Source organism: Pristiophorus japonicus, chromosome 1, assembly GCF_044704955.1.
Source record: "Pristiophorus japonicus isolate sPriJap1 chromosome 1, sPriJap1.hap1, whole genome shotgun sequence".
Classification (NCBI taxonomy): Eukaryota; Metazoa; Chordata; class Chondrichthyes; family Pristiophoridae; genus Pristiophorus; species Pristiophorus japonicus.
This window is the reverse complement of record NC_091977.1, coordinates 109,573,101-109,598,333: the sequence shown is the minus strand read 5'-3', so window position 1 is coordinate 109,598,333 and position 25,233 is coordinate 109,573,101. Positions and strand designations below refer to the sequence as shown.

General features: G+C 43.6%; 1 protein-coding gene across 2 annotated transcripts in view; it reads right to left on the bottom strand.

Moving 5' to 3' along the window:
• Nucleotides 1-25,233, bottom strand: part of LOC139265437 (ubiquilin-1-like) — a 94,208-nt gene that overhangs the window by 30,865 nt on the left and 38,110 nt on the right. For both annotated transcript variants that reach the window (XM_070882455.1, XM_070882446.1), the window contains exons 2-5: nt 18,435-18,586; nt 12,734-12,828; nt 8,445-8,707; nt 7,722-7,880 (exon numbers count right to left, since the gene is read on the bottom strand). In XM_070882455.1, the coding sequence (XP_070738556.1) occupies nt 7,722-7,880; nt 8,445-8,707; nt 12,734-12,828; nt 18,435-18,586 (669 nt within the window). The remainder of the gene's footprint in view (nt 1-7,721; nt 7,881-8,444; nt 8,708-12,733; nt 12,829-18,434; nt 18,587-25,233) is intronic.

Below are 25,233 nucleotides of genomic sequence, written 5' to 3'. Positions count from 1 at the left end.
TCTCCTCTCCTCTCCTCTCCAATCTCCTCTGACTGTTACTCCCCTCTCCTCTGCTCCACGATAGACATCACCTACTTTGATATTTTTTCCATTTCCGACATGAATCATCTTTAGGCTCGTAAGAGGTAAAATTGTCAATGAGTGCCAAATTGAAGACAGTTTTCTGCTGGGAGCCATGCCTATTAAGAACTGAATTGAGATTACTTAAACACATATCCCAAAAGATTCTACCAGCAGAGAGAGGTTATTTTCACCCATCATTGTAAGCTAATTAAGAACCCAAGTCCCAGAGGTGAAAAGCCAGTGTATAAAACCCACTATATAATCTAGTAATACATTCTGATTTTTAACCACCATAAGTGGGGGAGGGGGGGGAAGACAGAATGTACTGATATAATATGCTAAATAAATACAAGCATTATTGTTTGCTCGTTATAGATAATAGAATGGGGTTATCATACTCCAGTGTTTCTACTCGACAGAGAAATGTTGAACAGTCACTAGGCAGGAAAACAAAATGTTACAGAGCTACTTGAATGAAGAGCAAAAATCTTAAAAATAAGAATGATTCTTTTTAAAAAAAATTTCAATTATAATGAATGGCTTGTTTTGGGATACATGTTCTTCACCAAAACATTTTGGAAAGGATAAATAGGGCGGTCATAAGGTCTTTAAACTAGTAAATGGCAGGGGGTGGGCTCAGGTGGAAATTGTAGTACAAATGGCAGTTCAAAAACAAATGAAAGGGGAGAGTGTAGAGTAACAGTCAGAAATTGTGCTTTAGGTACTACATGTGTAAGGGAAACTAAAAAATGTAAAGTGATTAAACCAGGAGAGATATACAAGAAACAAGTGAGTAAAACAAAGGACAGGCTAGGGTGTGTGGCCGAAATAAGCACTCTTTATACAAAGGCAGAGTATAAAGAATAAATGGAACGATCTGCAGGTACGAATTCAAATTGGAGGGTATGACATGATAACTATTACTGAGACATGGCTGCAAGTCAGTCAGCACTAGGAACTAAATATACCAGGTTATAAGGTTTACAGGAAAGATAGGGAAAATGGCAAAGGAGTTGGATTAGCCTTAGTGATTAAGGAAGAAATAATTTCAATGATAAAAGGATATAACGAGAGGTAAGCCGGCAGTGGAGACTTTATGGGTAGAATTAAGGAATTAAGAAATAGGAAAAGATTTAAGACTGCAGTAGGAGTTGTGCATAGGCCCCCTGGTAGCAGCTGTGAAGTGCTAGATTGTATAAATGCAGTGATTAGACAAGCGTGTAGCAAAGGTAGAGTGGTTTTAATGGGGGATTTTAACTTTCATATAGATTGGAATAAGCAGACGAGCACCTGTCAGATAGGTAGTAAATTTCTTGCGTCCAGGACAGTTTCCTACAACAATATGTCTCAGAGGCAACAAGGGCCGTGCTATATTAGATTTAGTAATGTGTTATAAAAGGGGTCGGGGGGTCTAGTAAGGAGGAGGAACTGAGGGAAATCCTTATTAGCCGGGAAATTGTGTTGGGGAAATTGATGGGATTGAAGGCCGATAAATCCCCAGGGCCTGATGGACTGCATCCCAGAGTACTTAAGGAGGTGGCCTTGGAAATAGTGGATGCATTGACAGTCATTTTCCAACATTCCATTGACTCTGGATCAGTTCCTATAGAATGGAGGGTAGCCAATGTAATCCCACTTTTTAAAAAAGGAGGGAGAGGGAGAGAGAAAACAGGGAATTATAGACCGGTCAGCCTGACATCGGTAGTGGGTAAAATGATGGAATCAATTATTAAGGATGTCATAGCAGTGCATTTGGAAAGAGGTGACATGATAGGTCCAAGTCAGCATGGATTTGTGAAAGGGAAATCATGCTCGACAAATCTTCTGGAATTTTTTGAGGATGTTTCCAGTAGAGTGGACGAGGGAGAACCAGTTGATGTGGTATATTTGGACTTTCAGAAGGCGTTCGACAAGGTCCCACACAAGAGATTGATGTGCAAAGTTAGAGCACATGGGATTGGGGGTAGTGTGCTGACATGGATTGAGAACTGGTTGTCAGACAGGAAGCAAAGAGTAGGAGTAAATGGGTACTTTTCAGAATGGCAGGCAGTGACTAGTGGGGTACCGCAAGGTTCTGTGCTGGGGCCCCAGCTGTTTACACTGTACATTAATGATTTAGATGAGGGGATTAAATGTAGTATCTCCAAATTTGCGGATGACACTAAGTTGGGTGGCATTGTGAGCTGCGAGGAGGATGCTGTGAGGCTGCAGAGCGACTTGGATAGGTTCAGTGAGTGGGCAAATGCATGGCAGATGAAGTATAATGTGGATAAATGTGAGGTTATCCACTTTGGTGGTAAAAACAGAGACACAGACTATTATCTGAATGGTGACAGATTAGGAAAAGGGGAGGTGCAAAGAGACCTGGGTGTCATGGTACATCAGTCATTGAAGGTTGGCATGCAGGTACAGCAGGCGGTTAAGAAAGCAAATGGCATGTTGGCCTTCATAGCAAGGGGATTTGAGTACAGGGGCAGGGAGGTGTTGCTACAGTTGTACAGGGCATTGGTGAGGCTACACCTGGAGTATTGTGTACAGTTTTGGTTTCCTAACCTGAGGAAGGACATTCTTGCTATTGAGGGAGTGCAGCGAAGGTTCACCAGACTGATTCCCGGGATGGCGGGACTGACCTATCAAGAAAGACTGGATCAACTGGGCTTGTATTCACTGGAGTTCAGAAGAATGAGAGGGGACCTCATAGAAACATTTAAAATTCTGACGGGTTTAGACAGGTTAGATGCAGGAAGAATGTTCCCAATGTTGGGGAAGTCCAGAACCAGAGGTCACAGTCTAAGGATAAGGGGTAAGCCATTTAGGACCGAGATGCGGAGGAACTTCTTCACCCAGAGAGTGGTGAACCTGTGGAATTCTCTACCACAGAAAGTTGTTGAGGCCAATTCACTAAATATATTCAAAAAGGAGTTAGATGAGGTCCTTACTACTAGGGGGATCAAGGGGTATGGCGAGAAAGCAGGAATGGGGTACTGAAGTTGAATGTTCAGCCATGAACTCATTGAATGGTGGTGCAGGCTAGAAGGGCCGAATGGCCTACTCCTGCACCTACTTTCTATGTTTCTATGTAATGAACCAGATTTAGTTAACAGCCTAACGATGCGTGAACATTTATCCATTAGCGATCATAACATGAGTTCAACATAGTGTTTGAAAGGGAGAAATGCAAAACAGCTACTAAGATTCTAGATTTGGGCAAGGCTGATTTCAAAAGAGACGAGACAGAGACTGTCCACAATAAACAGGGAAAATCTGTTAATGGGTAAAACAACAGATCATCAGTGAGAGATGTTCAAAAAAGAACTTAAGGTGATATAGAACCAGTTTATACCAGATCGGCAAGAGCTCTACTTGCCAAAAAAAAGCGCCATGGACGACTAAAGAGCTAAGGGACAGCATAAAAGTACAAGTAAAAGCATATAAAAATGCAATAAATAGCACAGATCCTGACAAATAGGAAAGATACAAAGAACTGCAAAGGGTTACAAAACAGATAGTAAGAGCTACAAAAAGGGAGTATGAAAAGAAGCTTCCAAGAGATATCAAAATCAACACAGAATTTTTACAATTATATTAGCAGAAAGAGGATAGTCAGGAGCAGCTTTGGCCCCTTAAAATCTGAAAGCGGTGACATTGTCAATAATCTAAGGAAATGCCAGACATGCTGAATAATTACTTTGCATCAGTATTTACAGTAGAGGAAGAGGATAGTATGCCAAAAATCCCAAGGAAACTAATAATAAATCAGGGACAGGGACTCAATAAAATTAGCCTAAGCAAAATAACAGTAATGAAGAAAATAGTGGCATTATGAGTAACAAATCCCCAGGGCCAGATGGTTTCTATCCCAGGGTTTTAAAAGGATATGGGTGAGAACGTTACAGATGCCCCAACTATAAACTTCCAAAGTTCTCTCAATTCAGGAACCGTTCCTTTTGATTGGAAAATTGCACATGTCACTCCACTATTTAAGAATGGTGAGAGGGGGAAACCAGGGAATTATAGACCAGTTAGCCTAACATCTGTCGTCTGGAAATTGGTAGAGTCTATAATTAAGGATAGGTTGAGTCAACATCTCGAAAATTTTCAGTTGATCAGAGAGAGTCAGCATGGATTTATGAAAGGGAGGACATGCCTGACATACTTGATTAAATTTTGAGAGGAGGTGACTAATGTAGTAGACAGGGGAATGTCGATGGATGTTATTTATATGGACTTCCAGAAGACATTTGATAAAGTCCCACATAAGAGACTGTTAACTAAGGTAGAAGCCCACAGAATTGAGGGCAAATTATTGACTTGGTTAGGAAATTGGCTGAGCGGCAGCAGTAGGGATAATGGGTAGACACTCAAATCCTGTGGTGTCCCGCAGGAATCGGTGTTGGGGCCTCAACTATTCACAGTATTTATTAATGACTTAGATGAAGGCATAGAAAGTCATTTATCCAAACCTGCCGATGACACAAAGATAGGTGGCATTGTAGGCAGTGTAGATGAAAGCATAAAATTACAAAGTGATATCGACAGGTTAAGTGAATGAGCAAAACTGGCAAATGGATTTCAATGTAGGCAAATGTGAGATCATCCACTTTGGACCTAAAAAGGATAGAACAGGGTATTTTCTAAATCGTGAAAAGCTAAAAACAGTGGAGGTCCAAAGAGACATGAGGGTCCAGGTGCATAGATCATTAAAATATCACGAAAGGGTACAGAAAATAATTAAAAAGACTAATGGAATGCTGGCCTTTATATCTAGAGAACTAGAAGACAAGGGGGTAGAAGTTTGCAGATGATACTAAAATCGGCTGTGTGGTTGATAATGAAGAAGGGTTGATAATGAAGAAGAAAGCTGCAGCCTGCAGAAAGATATGAACTAGTCAGGTGCACGGAACAGTGGCAAATGGAACTCAATCCGGAGAAGGGTGAGGTAATGCATTTGGGGAGGGCTAACAAGGCAAGGGAATACACAATAAATGGTAGGACACAGACGTGTAGAGGAACAAAGGGACCTTGGAGTGCATATCCACAGATCCCGGAAGGTAGCAGGCTAGGAAGATAGGGTGGTTAAGACGACATACGGAATACTTCCATTTATTAGCTGAGGCATAGAATACAAGAGCAGGGAGGTTATGCTTAAACTATATAAAACACCAGTTAAGCCACAGCTAGAGTACTGCGTGCAGTTCTGTCACCACATTACAAGAAAGATGTTATTACACTGGAGAGGGTATAGGGGAGATTTACGAGGATGTTTCCTGTTCTGGAGAATTTTAGCTATGAGGATAGATTGGATAGTTGGGTTTGTTTTCTTTGGAACAGAGGAAGCTGAGGGGGGACCTTAATGAGGTGTCTAACATTATGAGGGGCCTATATAGAGTAGATAGGAAGGTCCTATTTCCCTTAGCAGAGGGGTCAACAACCAGGGGGCATAGATTTAAAGTAATTGGTAGGAGGTGTAGAGAGGATTTGAGGGGAATTTGTTTCACCCAGAGGGTGGTGGTGGTCTGTAAGTCACTGCTTGAAAGGGTGCTGGAGGCAGAAAATTTATAATGTACTTGGATGTGCACTTGAAGTGCTGTAACCTGCAGGGCTACGGACCAAGAGCAGGAAAGTGGGATTAGGCTGGATAGCTCTGTCAGCCGGTGCGGACACAATGGGCCAAAATGGCCTCCTTCCATGCTGTAAATGTCTATGAGTCTATGAAGTTCTGCTGCAGCTATACAAAACCCTGGTTCGACCACACCTGGTGTAGTGTGAGCAATTCTGGGCACCACACCTTCAGAAGGATATATTGGCCTTAGAGGGAGTGCAGCGTAGGCTTATCAGAATGATACCCGGACTTCAAGGGCTAAGTTACAAGAAGAGATTACACAAATTAGGCTTGTATTGCCTAGAATTTAGAACATTAAGGGGTGATCTGATCAAAGTTTTTAAGATATTAAGGGTAACAGATACAGTAGAGAGAGAGAAACTATTTCCATTGGTTGGGGATTCTAGGACTAAGGGGCATAATCTAAAAATTAGAGCCAGACCTTCCAGGAGTGAAATTTGGAAACACTTCTACATACAAAGGGTGGTAGAAGTTTGGAACTCTCTTCCGCAAACAGCAATTGATGCTTGATTGATAATTTTAAATTTGGGGATTGATAGCATTTTGTTAACTAAGGGTGTTCAGGGATATCAACCAAAGGTGGGTATATGGAGTTAGGTCGCAGATCAGCCATGATCTCACTAAATGGCGGAACATGCTCGAGGGGCTCAATGCCCTATTCCTGTTCCTATGTTCGAATCACTAATCAAAAAGGAACAGTCATTGTTAATAGTGGATTGCATAAATAGAACTGCAATTTAAACATCAATTAATTATGTTATGCACCATTATACTGCAGGTAGACATCATTATACACCAGTACCCACTTTAGATCGGTGGCAACTGATGCACCAAATTTAGCTGCTGGTCCCCATCACTCATTGATCATGCAAAACAAAGCTCCACCCATGCATGCCAACAGACATGTACAAAGCAGAGCTCCAATCACAGACTAACATCACTTATTTTTTTTGTAAGTTAGCAAAGAGCTAACGCCACAGAGCTTAAATATGAAATTTGAAACATTCACATGTAGCAGATATACTGCAGCCAGTATGTGGCCACCTCTTGGAGGTGATCGCACGTCACTTGCCCCAGTTATATTACAGTTTATAATAATGCGATGCAGCTTTTGCACTAACACAAAAAACAAGGCATTAAGTAGGTTATAACGTATCTCTAATCCTTAGGCCAGAGACTGGGATGGGTGGAAGGGGAGGGGAAAGGTCAGGGAGAGTAAATATTGATTTATAATTCAGGTTAAAGGGAGTTTGCTCACTTTTGTGAACAAAGTTTAGACTCATCCGCTATGTAACTATCGAGCACGGAAGAGTCTGAGACCAAGAACTCTGAAAGGAGAAAACTTCCTTGAAACTGTATTATAAATACATAACCTATATCTTCATCCAACTTGGATTCAAATGACCTAGTAAGTACAAACCTTTTTGCTTCAGGAAATGCTTCCAATGATCTGATGAGTCTATGCAATCTCTATTTGCTGGAATTTACAGTGTCTGCATTTGAATGTCAACCAAACAAAATGCAGATATAATTCATATCAGAAGACAAATCACTGATCCTCCTGTATTTGTTGGCATTCACAGAAGCATGAGGGAAAAACAAAGAAAAATACTTTCCTTTTAATAAATCAAATAAATAATAAAAAGTAAGCATGTGTATAATCAAAATGAAAAAGAATGTAAAATGTGCAATAAGAACTAAGTGCCATTTAAAGATATAAATTTGTAAATTTACTTTAAGAGTATATACAAATTAGTAGCTACTGGGGTAGGCCTCCAGATTCCACTATAAATCGTTTAATCCATATTGTAACACAAGTATTTTAAAAATCTGGTCAGTTTCCAGTAGTAGGGTTCAAATATATATACACGACAGTGAGTGCCTTTATAAAACAAAAATGTTGTTCACTGAATTAGGACACCATTACAGATTTTCCTAAAAAGGTTCATTGTCAACCCAATTAGGACAGTGAACTGGAACAGGATACCATTAAGATTGTCTTTTGGTGAAGGATTGACATTGATTGCCCACCCACCTGTTCTTGGGCAGCATTCAACATTGGCTCCTGGATGTCAGTGTACATTCGTCTCAAGGCATTGTAACCGCCTGGAATACTTTCTAGGTTGCTAAGTGCTCGATCTTGGTTCCGCATCATTTCCTGCATCATAGCTGGGTTTCGGGCAAGCTCCAAAGTCTAGTTCAAAAAGGAAGATATTTTTTAAACTTACCAGGCAGAGAACAATAGTGCACACAATGTAGAATGCAAGTCTGAAAAAAGATTCAAAATATGTTAATTATCAGCTCTGAAGGCACAGAATTTAGTTTTGTCTAAAATTATGTTTAAAACAATACACAGGCTGAGAAAGAAAACACCATTTTAAAACGTTTTGATTGCATGTCATCTATTAAGCATAAGATCTTTCACACAGCACTACATAAATTTAGTTAAAAAACTTAAAAGCTCAGCAGAGGTCCAAAAGCATTTGAAAACAAGTAGTCATTGCATTAAACCAGGCTTACAAAAAAGAACGCAGAAAGAGAAGAGGCAATTCAGCCATCATGCCTGTTTCTCCTACCTTTCTCTTTCGGAATTCTATAAGTTTTCATGCAACACCTCAACTCATTGCCACCTTGGGGAGGAAACTTCAATTTCTTGCTTCCGAAAGAACAGAGTAGTTTTTGCAATGCAACTTTGCAGGACATGTTTAAACAAAATGGAACATTTTATGATCTCTCCATTTGCTCTTTTTAAACTTACTTGTCTCATTATGTCTGGGTTATTGAGCATGTGACTAATCTCTGGGTTTCGCTGGATCAACTGCTGCATCTGTGGATTAGTCACTATTAACTGTCTCATCATGTCTGGATTTGACAGCATATTCTGCACAAAGGGGTTTTCCATGATCTGAGACATCATCTCTGGATTCGACATTAGTTGGCGCTGCATCTGACTCTGTAACTCCATGAAGTTGGATGAATTCAATCCCAAACTGCTCAAACCTGCAAGTCCTCCCAATCCACCTGGAACAGACAAGACATTAGGGTAGTGGTGGAACACGCCACACCAAATGCTTCAAATAACTACTTCAAAACAAAAACATGCTAAATTAATTTATTTTAAAGCCAACTTCAGCACCACTGCAGGTGCTACAGTTAGCCTCAGATATCCAAGGGAAAGGGGAAAGCTATACAGCCAGAATGTCCACACCCAATAGCTAACCAATAAACTTTGCTGGAAGCTGTTGCATGGATCAACACCAGGTGAGAGTAGAATGTGCATGCATGCAAGAGCTTTCAGTTGAGTAGTCCAAAGGCAATCATTGTCTAGGCTTACACACAAAGGAACAAACACCCCTCCTCCCCAAACTTGTAGAAATCTCTCCAACCTGAACTCGCTGCATTCAGAACAGGAGGGATGAAAAGGAGGAAGTGTACATGCATTTGAAGTTGTACTGAACTTAAAAATGTTCTTCTAACATGCACACCACCTCCGTCTTAAAAGATGTGACTGGATTATGCCCTATTCCTTGGCTAAACAAGTGGGCAGGTGACTCCTCCCAGGTCTCTGCTTCAGAAATGTTCCCCAATTAAATATTAAGACTGAAGCCATTGTTTTTGACTTCCATCACAAACTCAGTTCCCCAGCCACTGACTTCATTCCGCTCCCCAACATCTGTCTGAGGCTGAACCACACTGTTCGCAACCTTAGTGTCATATTTGACCCCGAAATGAACTTCCGACCACATATCCACTGCATAACTAAGATCGCCTATTTACGCCTCCGTAACATCGCCCGTCTTTGCCCTTGCCTCAGTTCATCCGCTGCTGAAACCCTCATCCATGCCTTTGTTAACCTCTAGACTTGACTATTCCAACACACTCCTGGCTGGCCTCCCATGTTCTACTCTATGTAAACTTGAGATCACCCAAAGCTCGGTTTCCCATGTCCTAACTCACACCAAGTCCCATTCACCCATGCTCACTGACCTACATTGGTGTCCGCTAAGCAAAGCCTCGATTTCAGAATTCGCAACCTAATTTTCAAGTCCCTTCATGGCCTTGCCCCTCCCTATTTCTGTAATCTCCTCCAGACCCACAACACACCCCCACCCAGAGATATCTGCACTCCTCTAATTTTGCCCTCGAGCATCCCCCATTACAATCTCTCAACCATTGGTGGCCATACTTTCCGTTGCCTCGGTCCTAAGCTCTGGAATTCCCTGCCTAAACCTCTCTGCCTCTCTTTTCTCCTTTAAGGCATTCCTTAAAGGAGGATTTATGAAGGGGAAGTCATGTTTGACAAATTTGCTGGAATTCTTTGAGGATGTAACAAACAGGATGGGTCAAGGGGAACCAGGGGATGGAGTGTATTTGGACTTCCAGAAGGCATTTGACAAGGTGCCACATAAAAGGTTACTGCACAAGATAAAAGATCACGGGGTTGGGTTAGTATATTAGCATGGATAGAGGATTGGCTAACGAACAGAAAACAGAGAGTCGGGATAAATGGTTCATTCTTGGGTTGGCAATCAGTAACCAGTGGGGTGCCGCAGGGATCAGTGCTGGGACCCCAACTATTTACAATCTATATTAACAACTTGGAGGAAGGGACTGAGTGTAACGTAGCCAAGTTTGCCGACGATACAAAGATGGGAGGAAAAGCAATGTGTGAGGAGAATACACAAAATCTGCAAAAGGACATAGACAGGCTAAGTGAGCGGGCAAAAATTGGGCAGATGGAGTATAATGTTGGAAAGTGTGAGGTCATGCACTTTGGCAGAAAAAAAATCAAAGAGCAAGTTATTATTTAAATGGAAAATGATTGCAAAGTGCTGCAGTACAGTGGGACCTGGGGGTACTTGTGCATGAAACATAAAAAGTTAGTGTGCAGGTACAGCAAGTGATCAGGAAAGCCAATGGAATCTTGGCCTTTATTGCAAAGGGGGATGGAGTATAAAAGCAGGGAAATCTTACTACAGCTATATAAAGGTATTGGTGAGGCCACACCTGGAATACTGTGTGCAGTTTTGGTTTCCATATTTACGAAAGAATATACTTGCTTTGGAGGCAATTCAGAGAAGGTCCACAAGGTTGATTTCAGAGATGAGGGGGTTGATTTATGAGGAAAGGTTGAGTAGGTTGGGCCTCTACTCATTGGAATTCAAAAGAATGAAATGTGATCTTATCGAAACATACAAGATTATGAGGAGGCTTGACAAGGTAGATGCAGAGAGGATGTTTCCGCTGACAGGGGAGACTAGAACTAGAGGGCATAATCTTACAATAAGGGGCCGCCCATTTAAAACTGAGATGAGGAGAAATTTTTTCTCTGAGGGTTGTAGATGTGTGTAATTCGCTGCCTCAGAGAGCTGTGGAAGCTGGGGCATTGAATAAATTTAAGGCAGAAATAGACAGTTTCTTAAATGATATGGGGATAAGGGGCTATGGAGAGAGGGCAGGGAAGTGGACCGGAGTCCATGATCGGATCAGCCATGATCATATTAAATGGCAGAGCAGGCTCGAGCTCGAGGGGCTGTATGGCCTTCTCCTGCTCCTATTTCTTATGTTCTTAAAACTTACCTCTTTGACCAAGCTTTTGGTCACCTGCCCTAATTTCTCCTTCTATGACTCAGTGTCAAATTTTTTGCCTTATAATACACTCCTGTGAAGCACCTTAGGACGTTTTACTATGTTAAAGGTACTATATAAATACAAGTTGTGTGGTTCTGAATTTTCTTAATTGAAAGAAATATGCTGCACATTACAGATCACAATGAAAAGAACATAGCTTAATGTATAAATTATGCGTTTCTCCTTTATGTTTTGGGGAACAAACGGTAACTTCTACAGTTTACTTTTGGAGATGGTATAGCAGTATTGGGTGAAGCCAGCAGCACTAGGTTCAGAGTGGCAATTCATTTGAAGGAAATAGTAACTTTTAAGTATTGCCAAGTACCTATGTGTGCAGTGCATTCCCTTCATGCATTTAGATAAATATATACACACCACCACCTTGGAGCCTGACATAACATCCATTTCATTCCATAAAGGAGAGTAACTGTACAGAGGGAGATTTAACACTCCGGTGTCAGCCTTGGATCAGTGGCAACGCCCCCTCAGAAGATCATGGGTTCAAATTCCACTCCAGAGACTTGAGCACATAATCAGGGCTGACATTTCTATGCAGTACTGAGAGTGCAGCATTGTCAGCGATACTGGGGGAAATTTTAACCCCAAAGGGTGGGTGTGTTGGGGGCTGGTAGGAAGTAAAAAAAGAATTTAAATCTCAATCCAAACCCCAACCTGCCTCCAACCCTCCCACTTCCGGTTTTAACAGAGGCAGGTTGGGGGCGGACGACCAATGCGCACTCAGGAGACAGGTTGGTTAATAAAATCTTTTTAATGAGGCTGGGTACGTCCATTTTAACAGAATTTTAATTTTTTTTTACACCCATGGAGGCCAGGTTTCCTAGGGCTCCGGAGTCCCAAAAAGGAGAGAAAGGCCAGATCCATGAGGCAAGTACAGTTACAGCACTGCTTCTGGGCAGGAGGAGCAGGAATGTTTGCTCCAGGCCCAACAAGGTTAACTCTCTTTACTCTCCCACAGCACCCCTCCGATCACCGAACCCCCGCCCACCATCCCTTCAGATCACCGGCTCTTTTCCTTCCCTCCACACCCAGTCTGGAAATCCACCCCTGCTTTTTTCATGGCCATGAGTAAATATGCAAATAAATTCCTCTTGAGAGCAGAGCAAAGAAAAGACTTGGTCATCCTGGACCAATCTCCTACTAAAAGACTACAGGGCAACACTGACATGAGAGCAGGTCACCTAATAGTTATCATTGCCAAGGAACAGTGTATGGAGAGGAAGGAAGATAGTAATTCAAAGCATCGTCAAACTAAACAGTTGTATGGCAGGGGAAAGGAAGTTTGGAAATACAGTCAGGACTTGAGTACTGAAAAGGCTCTCAGTACTCAGGCCAGCAAACCAGATAGGTAGGCAGCCCCATTGGATACCAGTTTAACTTTCTACTGATAACACTTACCAAGGCTGTTGGTGGTGGTTGAGGCTGTACTGCTAGATGGTGCTGAAGTAGTAGGGTTGCTTTGGGCGTCAGGCTGCCTCTGCTGCTCCGGAGGCCTTAACAATTAAAATGAGAAAGATTTAGAGCCATTCTATTGACTTTTTTGGGAATATGAAATTTTTATGTTGATCAAAGTAAAGGATGTTAGTGCTGGAGTGTGAAAAACAACACATCTCAGGCAGTCAGTCTCAGCATCAAGCACATCAGGTCAGGTATAAAATACAGAGTGAAGCTCCACTCTGCCTCAGTCCCATCATAAGAGCTTCTCCTACTATACCAGCAAGATACTTTTTCCATTTCCCACACCGGTGACCGAGTGAGATTACCAATTTAGTGTCAAATTATAAGTTGTGCGTTTTGAGCTCATGCCCACTAGCAGTTGAGTGTTCAACTCATTTCTGGTAGTACCTCTAGTGTTAGCAGACACTTTCATTCCATCAAACATAGAAACATAGAAAATAGGTGCAGGCCCTTCGAGCCTGCACCACCATTCAATAAGATCATGGCTGATCATTCCTTCAGTACCCCTTTCCTGCTTTCTCTCCCTACCCCTTGATCCCTTTAGCCGCAAGGGCCATTTCTAACTCTCTCTTGAATATATCCAATGAACTGGCATCAACAACTCTCTGCGGCAGGGAATTCCACAGGTTAACAACTCTGAGTGAAGAAGTTTCTCCTCATCTCAGTCCCAAGCGGCCTGCCCCTTATCCCAAGACTGTGTCCCCTGGTTCTGGACTGCCCCAACATCAGAAACATTCTTCCCTCATGTAACCTGTCCAGTCCAGTCAGAATCTTATATGTTTCTATGAGATCCCCTCTCATCCTTCTAAAACTCCAGTGTATAAAGGCCCAGTTGATCCAGTCTCTCCTCACATGTCAGTCCAGCCAGCCCTGGAATCAGTCTGATGAACCTTCGCTGCACTCCCTCAATAGCAAGAACGCCCTTCCTCAGATTAGACGACCAAAACTGAACACAATATTCCAGGTGGGGCCTCACCAAGGCCCTGTACAATTGCAGTAAGACTTCCCTGCTCCTATACTCAAATCCACTTGCTATTAAGGCCAACATACCATTTGCCTTCTTCACCGCCTGCTGTACCTGCATGCCAACCTTCAATGACTGATGAACCATGACACCCAGGTCTCGCTGCACCTCCCCTTTTCCTAATCTGCCACCATTCAGATAATATTCTGCCTTCGTGTTTTTGCCACCAAAGTGGATAACCTCACATTTATCCACATTATACTGCATCTGCCATGTATTTGTCGACTCGCCTAACCTGTCCAAATCACCCTGCAGTCTCTTAGCATCCTCCTCACAGCTCACACCGCCACCCAGTTTAGTGTCATCTGCAAACTTGGAGATATTACACTCAATTCCATCATCTAAATCATTAATATATACTGTAAAGAGCTGGGGTCCCAGCACTGAGCCCTACGGCACTCCACTAGTCACTGCCTACCATTCTGAAAAGGACCCGTTAATCCCGACTCTCTGCTTCCTCTCTGCCAACCAGTTCTCTATCCACGTCAGTATATTACCCCCAATACCATGTGCTTTGATTTTGCACACCAATCTCTTGTCAAAAGCCTTTTGAAAGTCCAAATACACACATCCACTGGTTCTCTCTCCCCTGTCTACTCTACTAGTTACATCCTCAAAAGATTCCAGAAGATTTGTCAAGCAGGATTTCCCCTTCATAAATCCATGCTGACTTGGACTAATCCTATCACTGCTTTCCAAATGCGCTGCTATTTCATCCTTAATGATTGATTCCAACATTTTCCCCACCACTGATGTCAGGCTAACCGGTCTATAATTACCCGTTTTCTCCCTCCCACCTTTTTTTTTTAAAAAGTGGTGTTACATTAGCTACCCTCCAGTCCATAGGAACTGATCCAGAGTCGATAAACTGTTGGAAAATTGGATTGGATTTGAACCTAAATGCCAGAGATGAAAGGTCAGTGTCTACCCCATTTCAGGTAACAAAAGATCTACATGTTTTTTTTTAAATCTTACCCCAGCACTAATGATCTGTATTCCAGAAGTTTAAACTGCTCTGTGCATCTCAAATAAACCACACAATTTGTGTATTCACATATGGTGTCCAACACTGATAATGGAAGAGGGGCTAAAAAGCAAGGTCATCTTATCTTACCCTTTGGTCAGTCGGTGCTCAGCTTTGCAAACGAGGTTAATGAAGCTCGTGCAATTGATGTTGTGTATATGGACTTTCAAAAGGTGTTTGATGAAGTACCACATAAAAGATGTGTTCACAAAATTGAAGCCCATGGGATTAAAGGGGCGGTGGCGTGTGCATATAAAATTGGCTACGGGACAGAAAGTAGAGAGTAGTAGTGAGTGGAGGGAAGTATACAGTGGTGTCCCCAAAGGGTCAGTGTTGGGACCACTGCTCTTTTTGAGATGTATTAATAACTTAAGACTTGGATAATACAGGGCATAATTTCAAAGAGAGGGAAGATAGATTATGAAAGCAAACCAGCACGAAAATCTAAGATAGAAAGTGTTTCTACACGTACATAAAAAGGAAGAGAGTGGCTAAAGTTAGAGGATGAGACTGGGGAATTAATGATGGGGAACAGGGAAATGGCAAATATTTTGTTTCGGTCTTCACGGTAGATGGTAGAAAACACTAAAAACATCCCAATAGTGGATAATCAAGGGGCTATCGGGAGGGATGAACTTAATACAATCACTAAAGAAGTAGTACTCGCTAAAATACTGGGACTAAAGGTGGACAAGTCAGTCCCCTTGCAGCCTAGGGTTTTAAAAGAAGTGGCTGCAGAGAGATAGTGGATGCATTGGTTGTAATCTACCGAAATTCCCTAGATTCTGGGGAGGTCCCAGCGGATTGGAAAACCGCAAATGTAATGCCCCTATTTAAAAAAGGAGGCAGACAGAAATCGGGAAACTATAGACCAGTTAGCGTAACATCTGTCATTGGGAAAATGCTGGAGTCCATTATTAAGGAAGCAGTAGCAGGACATTTGGAAAAGCATGATGCAATCAAGCCAAGTTAACAGTTTTATGAAAGGGAAATCATGTTTGACAAATTTACTGGAGTTCTTTGAGAATGTAACGAGCAGGACGGATAAGGGGGAAAACCAATGGATGTGGTGTATTTGGATTTCTAGAAGGCATTCAATAAGGTGCCAAATATAAGGTTGCTGCACAAGATAAAAGTTCACGGGATTGGGAGAGGACAGAGGATTGGCTAACTAACAGAAAACAGAGAGTCAGGATAAATGGGTCATTTTTGGCAAACAGTAACTAGTGGGGTGCCGCAGGGATCGGTGCTGGAGCCTCAACTATTTACAATCTATATTAATGACTTGGATGAAGGGACAGAATGTAATGTAGCCAAGTTTGCTGATGATACAAAGATGGGTGGGAGAGCAAATTGCGAGGAGGGCACAAGAAAACCGCAAAGGGATATAAACAGGCTAAGTGAGTGGGCAAAAATTTGGCAGATGGAGTATAATGTGGGAAAATGTGAGATTATCCACTTTGGCAAAAATAATAGAAAAGCAAATTATAATTTAAATGGAGAAAAATTGCGAAGTGCTGCAGTGCAGAGGGGCCTGGGGGTCCTTGCGCATGAAACACAAAAAGTTAGTATGCAAGGACAGCAAGTAATCAGGAAGGCAAATGGAATATTGGCCTTTATTGCAAGGGGGATAGAGTATAAAAGCAGAGAAGTCCTGCTACAACTATACACGGTATTGGTGAGGACACACCTAGAGTACTGTGTTGTGGCTGTACAGTTTTGGTCTCTGTATTTAAGGAAGGATATACTTGCATTGGAGGCTGTTCAGAGAAGGTTCACTAGGTTGATTCCAGAGATGAGAGGGTTGACTTATGAAGATAGGTTGAGTAGGTTGGGCCTATACTCATTGGAGTTTAGAAGAATGAGAGGTGATCTTATTGAAACATATAAGATAATGAGGGGGCTCGACAAGGTGGATGCAAAGAGAATATTTCCATTCATAGGGGAAACTAAAACTAGGGGGCATAGTCTTAGAATAAGGGGCCGCCAATTTAAAACTGAGATGAGGAGGAATTTCTTCACTCAGAGTTGTAAATCTGTGGAATTCTCTGCCCCAGAGAGCTGTGGAAGTGGGGTCAGTGAATATATTTGAGATGGTGATAGACAGATTTTTGAGCAATAAAGGAATAAAGGGTTAAGAGGAGCAGGCAGGGAAGTGGAGCTGAGTCCATGATCAGATCAGCCATGATCTTATTAAATGGCAGAGCTGGCTCCAGGGGCCAAATGGTCTACTCCTGCTCCTATTTCTTATGTTATGTTCTTATGCAGATGACATGAAACTCATAAATGTAGTAAACAATGAAGAGGATAGTAAGAGTTCATGAGGATGTAGACTGGTGAAATGGGCAGCCACATGGCAGAGGAAATTGAACAAAGATGTGTGAAGCTTTTCATTTTGGTATGAAGAACAAGGACAGGCATTATAAATTAAATGGTACAATTTTAAAGAGGTTGCAGGATCAGAGAGACCTAGGTGTGTATGTACACGTCTTTGAAGGCGACAGGACAACTGGAGAAGGATGTTAAAAAGGCATACTGGATCCTTGGCTCTATTATTAGAGACAGAGAGGAAAAAAAACAAGGGAGTTATGCAAAACTTTTATAACACACTGGTTAGGCCCCAGCTAGAGTATTGTGGCCAATTCTGGGCATCACACTTTTGGATGGATGTCAAGACCTTGGATAGGGTGCAGAGGAGATTTACTAGCATGGGATGAAGGACTTCAGTTACGTGGAAAGACTATAGAGAAACTGGGATTGTTCTCCTTAGAGCCAAGACGGTTAAAGAGAGATTTGATAAAAGGTGTTCAGAATCATGAAGGGTTTTGATGAGAGTAAATAAGCAGAAACTTTCCAGTGGCAAAAGGGGTGGTAACCAGAGGACACAGATTTAAGATAATTAGCAAAAGAATCAGAGATGACAGAAGGAAACCTTTCTTTACATAGCAAGTTATGATGATCTGGAATGCACTGCCTGAAAAGGTGGTGGAAACAGATTCACTAATAACTTCCAAAAGGGAATTGAATAAATACTCAAAGGAGAAAATTTCCAGGGCTATGGGGTATGAAGAGCAGGGGAATGTGACTAATTGGATAGCTCCTTCACAGGCACGATGAGCCAAATAGCCGCCTTCTATGTATATCATTCTATAATACAGTCATAATGAGTAGTGTGACTGAGATACTGCAAGTCATCAGAAGTGACCATATCACAAGATGTTGGATCAATTAAACATTTTCCAGCCAACCCATCACATCTCCTGTCCAACTGAGATGCAAACTCTGAAGCAACTTTCAATATTACGGACTGTTCATTAATACACTTGGAAGCAAGCTCTCAGCTTCGATTTGTGTTGATCAGTTTTATTTTAATATGGTATTGGGATGGATGATGAAAGCTTATTTCATCTCAATGGAGAAATTTTCAAGTTGAACGGTTTTATAAATAGAAAAACAGAACTGGCTCCAGGACAGAGAATTTACATACGCGTTAACAATTTGAACATTTCTTCAAAACCCTTTGATTGTACTTTGACCTGTCAATTCTCTCTTGCTCTGCTTCTTATTGGTTTTGTGTTCCAAATGAACATTACCTGTTTTGAGTTTTGATAACCAGGTGAACTGTGAGCCCATCCTGTATTCCATGCTGGGCAAGTGTGTCTGGGTCTTTAAGGATTTTTCCAGCAAATATTAGCACAAGCTGTTCTGGCTGTGTCTTGAATCGCTTGGATATATCGTCCTTGAACTATTTAAAAAAAAAGGGGGAAAGTTACTACATTGTACTACTCTTGTATGGCGGTCTGTTGCTTCAGACATTGAGAACACAAAGTGAAGTACAAAGTTTAAACAGAAACTTGCACAGGTCTCAAAAAATACTTTGTAGTTTTCCTTTTCCTGTTAAGGGATCCTGCAGGAAATGTGTGTTCTAAATTGACCATCACGCTGCTGGCCTATGGGTGAAGCATTTAAGCATCTTCCCTTCTCACCCCACCCCCAAATATGAGTCAAATACAAACCAGACGAGTGCAAACTTGAATCTGGACATCTTTCGCACACTGGAAAGTACCACTAAATCTGTGAAAAGTAAGATCTTTTAAAGTTGCAAGAAGCACATCTGCAGCTGTTAAGGTACTTTCTTTATGAACTGGATCAAGTTAACAGTCCTGGTTATAGTATCTGTAGCAATCCAATCATACACGGTTTATATGAAAACTGGCAGATCTCTCATGGCTTTGCTCACAGGTAATGGACCACAGTTGTGATCTTTAGCTGAAAAGATGGAGCTATATTCAACTTGGTCTGTCATTTTAAGGCAATTATTCCCAGGAATTGGCTGAAATAGGCAAATCCATGTATTTTTAGCTGACTGTACACTCGAAGCCAATTGCCATTGTAGCTGGAATTTCTGGAAGCTGGCAAACAGGAAAAAAACTGACTGGCTTTTTTTTTCTTTTTAAAAAAAAACATTTTGCACGTGTAACATTGAGACATTCTGGAGCGCAATGGATGTGTGTTATTTAGATAATGCAAGACTGTTCATTTAATAGAATCTAGCAGATCCCCCATTCTGAGAGTAAGAAGATAAACAAAAACATTATACTACGCACTACAAAAATATTATTATTCTGCTACGAAGGTGAAGCTGTGTGGCCACAAAGTCCAATTGTTAAGAATCAAAGTGAGATAGATTAATTGCTTTTCAAGCTGGTCAGAACCCAGCACTTTACTTTAAATAAATTGAGTCAGATAAGTAAGATATGAGTAACAGACATTCGGGGCCCTGAAATTTACATGGGGCCAGGAAGGGGGGGGGGGGGGGGGGGGGGGGGGTGAAAAGAGGGATTTCCGAATGGGAAACCCGAGTTTCCCAGAGATCCTGCAGAAATTAAATGCAAGACAGCTTTTACATTTTTCAGCAGATTTCAGACAGATTGTCAGGCAGGAAAACATCTAGGGAAGGATGCCTGGTAAGTAGGAGATTGCTGGGGGGGGGGGGGGCCTTTGTATATTACAAATAACTGGATTTGTTTCAGAAGCCAATTATAGTTTCCTTACTGGCTCCCAGCCAAGATCAATTAACACAGCACAAATGGGGATTTAACCTAGGACTGGTTGATACGCCTTGGGAGACAGGGGATAGATGTTCAACTTGCCACCCAGGCACACAGCTGATGTTGAGAATCTGCCACCTGTATAGAAACCGCCTGATTTACATTTCCATTGATTTCACGCCAAGTGAAAATCAGGCGGTTTCTCTAACAGAAGGTTGATCTACAACGGCAGTTTTACATCTGGGTGGCAAGTTGAAAATCTACCCATGACTTTACCTCTGAACCATTACAGAGCCTCCATTCTGTACTAGTTTCAGAGTTGCATTGACAAAGGCCCAAAAGTCAGATTGTTGCTGGCTGATACATGACTCACACATACACCTAGTAAAGGTAGGAAACAAATACCCCTTAAAAATAAAAATGCAGCTGATCTCAGCCATGGCAATGGGAGAGAGGGAATGAAGGAAGGAAGGAAGGCGATCTCATCCCTGACCACTTTTGAGTGACTCTCGCTGGGAATTGGATGCAAGAAATCATAACGCTGTCTCAAACTTTGCAGTAACTGGTTTTCTATTGGCTACCATTATCCACGTTTACAGCTAAATTTAAGGATACTATAGTGGGACAGTCTGCTGCAAATTATCAAAGACCACAATGACGAATCTGTAAAGCACATTCTCCAAATCAGGAACTTGTAATTGGAACAAAGCAGTCTTAAGTGTGCGCATCACATTAAACAGAATAAAACAGGGCAACTGAAGAGTGTTATGCAGTGCTGCCTCTTTAATTTCAATGAGGTGTAATGGTGAGCATGTGAACATTATGAATTATGTCACTTGAACTGTGGAAAAGCAGCTAGCAATGCAGCAGCTAGACAACTTCAGGTTGTGGTTGGAATTAGCATTTTAAACTGTACAACATTAGGGTAAAGAACTGGTAGTGGTGAAACAACTTGAAGTGATGGATTAAGGTTCATCACACATTAAAGCACATGCAATCTTCTTTCTCCCATATCATATTGGTACCAATACGCTAAACAAGCTGAGTGAGTATACTGGTATGAGTAGACTAAATATCTGATTACAGGAGGACAAAACCTCTGGTGACCAACAGAGCCATTTTAATAATGCGCAGTATAAACAAGGACTGTCCTTTTGTGTGTGTTCTGAAACTTGCCAACAGTTTATTGGAGCTCTTCTATATTACTACATACAGCTAGAACTGAAACTCAGAGGAGGTGCACTACAAAATCTGCATAAGACACTCTTCAATATTGGGACAGCTGTATAAATTAATGTGAACAATGCAAATTAGATTAACATTTTAAAATCTGAAAATATTAAAATCACTGTGGAGATTGTACAGGTGAAATGTTATTTGCCAGGCAACATTTCCCCTCAACCAAAACGCCCCCCTCAAAAAAACACACCCACCTCATTTACCTAGATTACTCCTCCGCATTTATTAGAGCACAAAACAGTTCATCCATCAACACCAAACTACAAAGTAGTCTGAACAAAACCTCCAATGTTCACCCAGTTCAAAAACTATAATCCCATTTTACAAAGTTACATGATCCAGCATTAAATACCGTTTGTCTCAATTCTACGAAGGGTTAATTAAAATACAATTTTCTATACTCAGCCATTAAAGTGAAATAAATGTTACTGCGCACAAAAGAAGCCCACTTCACTGCATTGCACATTTCTCTTCAGTAGCTATATCCGGTGGTTTCAGCTTGTTTCTTTAAATAAAATGCATGTCTTCTTTACACATCGAATTTGACAGTAGAGTATTTTCAGGAAAACACGCTAGTTTCCAGATCTATATCAGTCATTTCTCACTTCAATTCATTCCAATAATGGAAAAGTCAATAACTGGTGGGTTGGCACTGCCCAAAACAAAAGCAAAAAAGGTGCAGTATCCCACTTGCAATGATCACCTTGTCAATTTCCAGGCTGTTTCAGACATTTTAAATTAACCAATCAGCGATCTGTGTGTAGTTGGGGGTTGATCAAGGAGTGAAACTTGTCAGTAAGTAGAAACTGTAATAATATATAAATAACTTTTTAAGCATGAATTCAATGAAAAAATTGCTTGCAGAAATTCACATTTGGGGCAATGGATTTCAATAAACATTTACAACAGGGATATTGCAACTTTCACTTAGTATTTTCCTTGCAAGTAACTGAGACTAAGAAAAGTACTAAAAATAATGTTCCTTAAAGATGCAGTGTTCTACAGTACAAAGAGAAAAAATGGCAAATGTTGGAAATCCAATAACAGAAATGTTAGAAATGATCATCAGAACCGTGCTGATGGGCGGGGTGGGGCGGGGAAAGAGAAGAAAGAGGGGGGGTTCTGGACCAATGGTGGTAACCTATTTATCCTCCTCTTGGGACTCTCAGACCCAGGGTACAGTAGTGTACTGGACTAGCAACCTATTGGGAGTTCAAATCCCACCATGGCAAGCTGGGAGGTTGGATTCTATGTATGATTTGTGAACTGGCACCAAAACAAATGGTGCTGGATTATTGTAAAAACCCAACTGGTTCACCAATACCATTCACAAAAGGAACCTGCCTTACACAAATAAAAAAAGCTGGAAATACTCAGCAAGTCAGGCAGCAACTGTGGAAAAACAGAAGTCGGTCAGTCAATCTTTCAGGTCTAAGACCCTTCCTCAGGACTGAAATAAGCTGCCTACATGGTCTGGCCGAAAAATGCCACTAAATGGTTAACACTTAATGGCCTCTGATAAAGGCTAGCAAGCCACACAGTTGTATCAATTGCCAGAAGTCACATTCAAGGCAAGTAGGATGGGCAATAAATGCTTTTCTCTCAATCTCTATTTTTCCACTTCTGTTTGCCTCTCGCTATTTTTTCATCCTTCTACTAGTTATACATTTTTTCCCCATTTTAATGCTTCAGTATCAACTCTCTATTAATCTTTTATATTTAACAGTTTGCTGTTCAGCAGTTTGTAGCTCATTCAAACCATGAATCTCTGGATAACATTTATCCCTCAACAAACATTACGAACACTGATTATCTGGCCATTTATCTCATTACTGTTTGTAGAACTTGGCTGTGCGCAAATTGTCCATCCCGTTTCCCTACATTACAGCAGTGATTGTACTTCGAAAGCACCTCATTGGCTGTGAAGCGTTTTAGTACATACTGAAGATGTGAAAGGTGCTATACCATCAGTGATTATGTGCATGAACGTTTGTGTCCTTCTCCGCCCCTTTCCACACACGCACGCTCGATCCAGTCACGCATGCACCATACAATAGACGAGGAAGCCGGAAATGGGGCCGAATCGTGTGAAGCTGCTGCTCGAGATTGAGACTGCTATTTGGGCTTTTGGGTTATCCCTGGGACTTTTGCCTAGAATATCACTGATTATCTACACAAACATTTTCGCGGCCTTCTGAGGGGGAGGGAGAAGGAAAAGAGCGGGGGAGAGAGAGAGAGAAGGGGGGAGAGAGAGAGATGGGGGGAGAGAGAGAGATGGGGGGAGAGGGCAGAGGGAGGGGGGGGGGAAGAGGGCAGAGGGAGGGGGGGGGGAAAGAGGGCAGAGGGAGGGGGGGGGAAAGAGGGCAGAGGGAGGGGGGGGGAAAGAGGGCAGAGGGAGGGGGGGGGAAAGAGGGCAGAGGGAGGGGGGGGGAAAGAGGGCAGAGGGAGGGGGGGGGAAGAGGGCAGAGGGAGGGGGGGGGAAAGAGGGCAGAGGGAGGGGGGGGGAAAGAGGGCAGAGGGAGGGGGGGGGGGAAAGAGGGCAGAGGGAGGGGGGGGGAAAGAGGGCAGAGGGAGGGGGGGAAAAGAGGGCAGAGGGAGGGGGGGAAAGAGGGCAGAGGGAGGGGGGGAAAGAGGGCAGAGGGAGGGGGGGAAAGAGGGCAGAGGGAGGGGGGGAAAGAGGGCAGAGGGAGGGGGGGAAAGAGGGCAGAGGGAGGGGGGGAAAGAGGGCAGAGGGAGGGGGGGAAAGAGGGCAGAGGGAGGGGGGAAAGAGGGCAGAGGGAGGGGGGGAAAGAGGGCAGAGGGAGGGGGGGAAAGAGGGCAGAGGGAGGGGGGGAAAGAGGGCAGAGGGAGGGGGGGAAAGAGGGCAGAGGGAGGGGGGGAAAGAGGGCAGAGGGAGGGGGGGAAAGAGGGCAGAGGGAGGGGGGGAAAGAGGGCAGAGGGAGGGGGGGAAAGAGGGCAGAGGGAGGGGGGGAAAGAGGGCAGAGGGAGGGGGGGAAAGAGGGCAGAGGGAGGGGGGGGAAAGAGGGCAGAGGGAGGGGGGGAAAGAGGGCAGAGGGAGGGGGGGGAAAGAGGGCAGAGGGAGGGGGGGAAAGAGGGCAGAGGGAGGGGGGGAAAGAGGGCAGAGGGAGGGGGGGAAAGAGGGCAGAGGGAGGGGGGGAAAGAGGGCAGAGGGAGGGGGGGAAAGAGGGCAGAGGGAGGGGGGGAAAGAGGGCAGAGGGAGGGGGGGAAAGAGGGCAGAGGGAGGGGGGGAAAGAGGGCAGAGGGAGGGGGGGAAAGAGGGCAGAGGGAGGGGGGGAAAGAGGGCAGAGGGAGGGGGGGAAAGAGGGCAGAGGGAGGGGGGGAAAAGAGGGCAGAGGGAGGGGGGGAAAAGAGGGCAGAGGGAGGGGGGGGAAAGAGGGCAGAGGGAGGGGGGGGAAAGAGGGCAGAGGGAGGGGGGGAAAGAGGGCAGAGGGAGGGGGGGAAAGAGGGCAGAGGGAGGGGGGGAAAGAGGGCAGAGGGAGGGGGGGAAAGAGGGCAGAGGGAGGGGGGGAAAGAGGGCAGAGGGAGGGGGGGAAAGAGGGCAGAGGGAGGGGGGGAAAGAGGGCAGAGGGAGGGGGGGAAAGAGGGCAGAGGGAGGGGGGGAAAGAGGGCAGAGGGAGGGGGGGAAAGAGGGCAGAGGGAGGGGGGGAAAGAGGGCAGAGGGAGGGGGGGAAAGAGGGCAGAGGGAGGGGGGGAAAGAGGGCAGAGGGAGGGGGGGAAAGAGGGCAGAGGGAGGGGGGGAAAGAGGGCAGAGGGAGGGGGGGAAAGAGGGCAGAGGGAGGGGGGGAAAGAGGGCAGAGGGAGGGGGGGAAAGAGGGCAGAGGGAGGGGGGGAAAGAGGGCAGAGGGAGGGGGGGAAAGAGGGCAGAGGGAGGGGGGGAAAGAGGGCAGAGGGAGGGGGGGAAAGAGGGCAGAGGGAGGGGGGGAAAGAGGGCAGAGGGAGGGGGGGGAAAGAGGGCAGAGGGAGGGGGGGGAAAGAGGGCAGAGGGAGGGGGGGGAAAGAGGGCAGAGGGAGGGGGGGAAAGAGGGCAGAGGGAGGGGGGGAAAGAGGGCAGAGGGAGGGGGGGAAAGAGGGCAGAGGGAGG